The sequence below is a fragment of the Nerophis lumbriciformis genome, linkage group LG01, assembly GCF_033978685.3.
Source record: "Nerophis lumbriciformis linkage group LG01, RoL_Nlum_v2.1, whole genome shotgun sequence".
Lineage (NCBI taxonomy): Eukaryota > Metazoa > Chordata > Actinopteri > Syngnathiformes > Syngnathidae > Nerophis > Nerophis lumbriciformis.
In genome coordinates, this window is record NC_084548.2 from 23,745,041 (window position 1) to 23,749,111 (window position 4,071).

A 4,071-nucleotide genomic window follows, 5' to 3' on the forward strand; every position below is an offset into this window, starting at 1 on the left:
CAAATTGAAGTCTTGTGAAAGGTTGACAGGATAACTGGCATTAACTGTCAAAATAATTTCAAACTATTGAAGTTAGCTTACAGAATAAACATGTCAATCAACCCATATGATTTTTGCTGTAATATTTTTGTTTTGAAAAGTCACTGTGACTGATAGAAAAGTGATGGTTTTAGCAACATTTTAACCTGTCTGAATGCTAATAGTCATTTTGCGTCGGGGGGCGAAACCCTGAACCCTCCACCAGGACTTTGTCCTGGACCTACCGGGGCCTGCGGCCCTTGGACCCTGGCTACTAGGTTTTTCTGATTTAAAAGTTGGCAGGTATGGTGAGGTTATAAAGCTTTTGCCTGTTAAAGAAAGGAGACTGATCCAATGCACAGACATTCGCGTGCCACGCTGTCACGACCCAGACGCACACCAGTGCGCAATCATATGGGAGCCGCGCTGAGCGCACCTCCAAGCGCGTCTCGCTGCCGGCGACGGCCAGATATGGGCCCACGCTCCAGCGCCATCCATTTTCAGGGCTAGTTGATTCGGCAGGTGGGTTGTTACACACTCCTTAGCGGGTTCCAACTTCCATGGCCACCGTCCTGCTCTCTATATCAACCAGGGTGAGCCCCACCCCTTTCATGAGCGCACTACGCGCGGAGTGACCCCTGTTACGCGCCCCCGGCAACAGGGGTGGCAAGCAGGTAAGCTGCGCGGGCGGAGCGCGCGGAGTGACCCATGTTACGAGCCCCCGGCCACGGGGGTGGCGGGCAGGTAAGCTGCTTACCTGCTGCGCGTGACGCCGGCCGCGGCGAAAGCGGACGAGGCGGGGTGTCGGTGCGGTGGGCGCGGTAGTGACCCTGGACGTGCGTCGGGCCCTTCTCGCGGATCGCCTCAGCTACGGCTCCCGGTGGGGCCCTCTCGGGGGAAGGGGCCTCGGTCCCGGACCCCGGCGAGGCGTCCCTTCTCCGCTCCGTAAAAGTGTCCATCTCTTTTCTTTTTTTTTCTTCTGTTGTGGCATATGCAGCAGGTGCCTGCTCGTTTTTCGTATGTGGGTAACAACATTTAACTATGTATATATATTTCCGAATTGGTTTAACTGCCACCCGCAAAAAAAAAAAAAAAAAAAAAAATTAATCCGCCCGACCCGACCCGCGAGCGGATAAAATCTTAGTTTTTTTAATTTCATCCGCCCGATCCGCGGATAATCCGCGGACTCCGCGGTTGTGTCCGCAAACCGCGCATCTCTAGTGTGTACTAATTTGTGTGTTTGTATATCAGTGTATTCAGATCGCCGTACATGTGATTTAGACCCGTGCGCACGTGTTTTAAGTTGTCTCTGTGTCCCTAATCAAAAAGAACCCTTGATAGGCTATCTACTTACACAAGACTTAAGCGACACTTCTGCTGTGTAAGATTTGAGCGAGCGCATCAAATTTGTGAGCGTGTAATACAAGGTGTGCACGCGCATTCAGAAGTGTGTGCATGTAAAACAATCTGCGCGTGACTGTCTGAAGTCAATTACATTTTTTTACATTTGTGGTACTAAGCAAGCCTTTTTGTTCCTCTGCCTGAGATTGATAAAGCAATGAGATAGAAATGATCCGAATAGCAAATTTAAGGGCGGATCCTGATTAGCGTGATGTCATCATCAAGGCCTTCATCATCAGATATTTGTGTGATGTCACCTTTTTAAAAAATTCGATGTGAGGTATTTAATTATTGCAGGCAGTGGCTCATGTTGTCAACGATGTCACTCGTTTGCTTTCTGCTAAAGGTACGTCGGTACAAATCATAGTAGTTCATATATCTTATACGGAGGTATAATAATAAAGCAGAAGGTGCATATGATGGACAACCCAGTTGATAAAATTGGGAAGATGGAGAACAAATCCGAGAAAAAGAGTGGCAGGACTAACTCCCAAATCAAACAAAATCATCAGTCAAAAATGGCGGAACCGGACAACTTTGATCGGTATCTGGAACAAAAGAAAGTCCAACGTGATGAAGCCATGGCGGTCAAGAGGTTGGAGAATCTGAAGTTGATGAAGGCCATAATAGCCCAGGAACGGAGGGTAAAAGGTCTAGAACTGGTCCTTGAGAGGCAGAAATTAATTAATGAAAACTTCCAAAAGATGGCAGAGAAGAAATTGGCTGAGGAAGCAGTCCGTTTTCAGAAACTGAGCAAGTACAAACAGATAAAAAGGGCTGAAATTGAGAAGCTTCAGGAGCAAATCGTGACCATGAAGAAGGAAATACCTGAGATTGAGCAGACGTTGAGCAAATATGAGCGCTACAAACGCAACATTTTTAAGCTGGCATCATCTGATACAGTTACTCAGCACAGCCTACCAGATCACCAGCAGGTGTTGGATCGGATGGAAAATCTAAGAGAACAGAACCAGTTCCTGCTGCCTTATGCTGTCAAAAATAATTACGCCCTGCTGGGGCAGCAGCAGAAGTTTGAAATGTCTAAGAAGAACAATGAGCAAAACCTTGAGAATCTCCGCTCTGAGATCAACAATGTGAAGGCCAAAATTGACGAAGAGACAAACACATCCTTAAAAATTTCTCAGATGGTGAAGCTCTATAAAGAAAATCGGAATGCAGAGCTAGAAAAAGAGTTGGACTCGCTGACTACAAAGGTGACAAAAGTGTATCGCTCTTGTTCTAATTCGAGTCATTTTTTAAACCCGTTGAAGAAGATGAAACATGTGGAGGAACAAGTGTTCATCTTGATGGGTAAAATTGATAGCATCCCGAAAGACACCCTAAGGAAAATGCAAAATAACTTATATCGAAAGAGAGTTCAGGAAGAAGAACAGAGGCTGCAGAAGGAAAGAGAGGACAAAAGGATGAGGAGGTCCCAACAAAGGTCCATGCCAAAACCCAAGAGTGCCGTAAAAGATGTCCGTCCCAAACGTGCCATGGTCCGATATAATAAAGTGGTTGCTCGTCCAAAGACCACCGGCAAGAAGGCCCAGGCTGCAGAGAAAAAAACAAAAACGCTTGAAGATGAAATCTGGGAAGACGTGGTGCAGAGAGGGGACGCAGCATGTGTCCTTCTGCCACGGCTCATCACAGATAAAAATAAATCGGGCAAAAAGATCAAGGAACAAGCTGTCACAAACCCTGAACCCAAGCAACCGCGCAAAAAGCCTGTTAAATCTGACCTGCAGGCAACTCTGCCGTTTGTATCTGCAAAAGAGAAACCTGTGGAGGAACTTCTGCCCCCACCTTTCCCCATCCCAGCACCCATCTACTCAGACCCCCTGGGCCACCTACGAGTAGCCAAGCGAGATGCACCCTGCTTCCGCTCTCAAGGTATCAGCAAATCTTTGCTCCTCAGACTCGGCCAGAGCAACCTGCTGCCACTGTGGACATAAATGGGTGGCAAATAAATGGGCTGCAGACATTCACTGTTGCCATGGACAAATGGAGGCTGGCACAGTCAAGATCTGCCATGACTGAAAAACATGGAGGATGTTTGCCACGAGACACTTGTCAAGCGCTGCAAAGGCACCGAATCCTCGACTGGGCGGTTAGTTTGCAAGGCATATCTGTAAGGTTTTTTTTAAACCTGCAGTTTTTACCACCAAACTGAAAGTGAATTGTTTTGATTGTCATTTGTGACTTTCTGTTAGGTCTACTTCAAACAATGTGAATCTATGAAGGGTTGTGCACGGTTAAGAATAAATATTTACTTTTCGCCATGACAGTTCTCTTAAATCAAGTGGCCAACCAGACTATGCTTCACCCACAGGACTTGAGTGGATCAGTATAACTGACATGTTTAGAACAGCCATTTGGTCCATATGCAAATTTTTTGTTGGTTAGATAAAAAGTCCATTTGCAAAAACATGTCTGGTTTCAAAATGTTTATGCTACTGTGGTCTGATAAATATGACCTTAAATGCATTGTGAAGAAAACTTATTATGAAAGCATTTAGCCTGGAATATACTGGCGTAGCTTGCGCAGGCAACGCCGTTGTGCCAACCTCCTCCTGCGTAGCCTCCCGCAAGGCCTCCGTGCACCGCTAAAACGGAGAGCTGTGATTGGTCAGTTTTGGCCAATGAGGGTCC

At 46.6% G+C, this 4,071-nt stretch overlaps 1 protein-coding gene across 1 annotated transcript; it reads left to right on the forward strand.

The window, feature by feature from the left end:
• Nucleotides 1-1,784: 1,784 nt before the first annotated feature.
• Nucleotides 1,785-4,071, forward strand: LOC140678885 (uncharacterized). Its single transcript, XM_072913404.1, has one exon. The coding sequence runs from the start codon at nucleotides 1,836-1,838 to the stop codon at nucleotides 3,372-3,374; it is 1,539 nt and encodes a 512-aa protein (XP_072769505.1). The 5' UTR covers nucleotides 1,785-1,835; the 3' UTR covers nucleotides 3,375-4,071.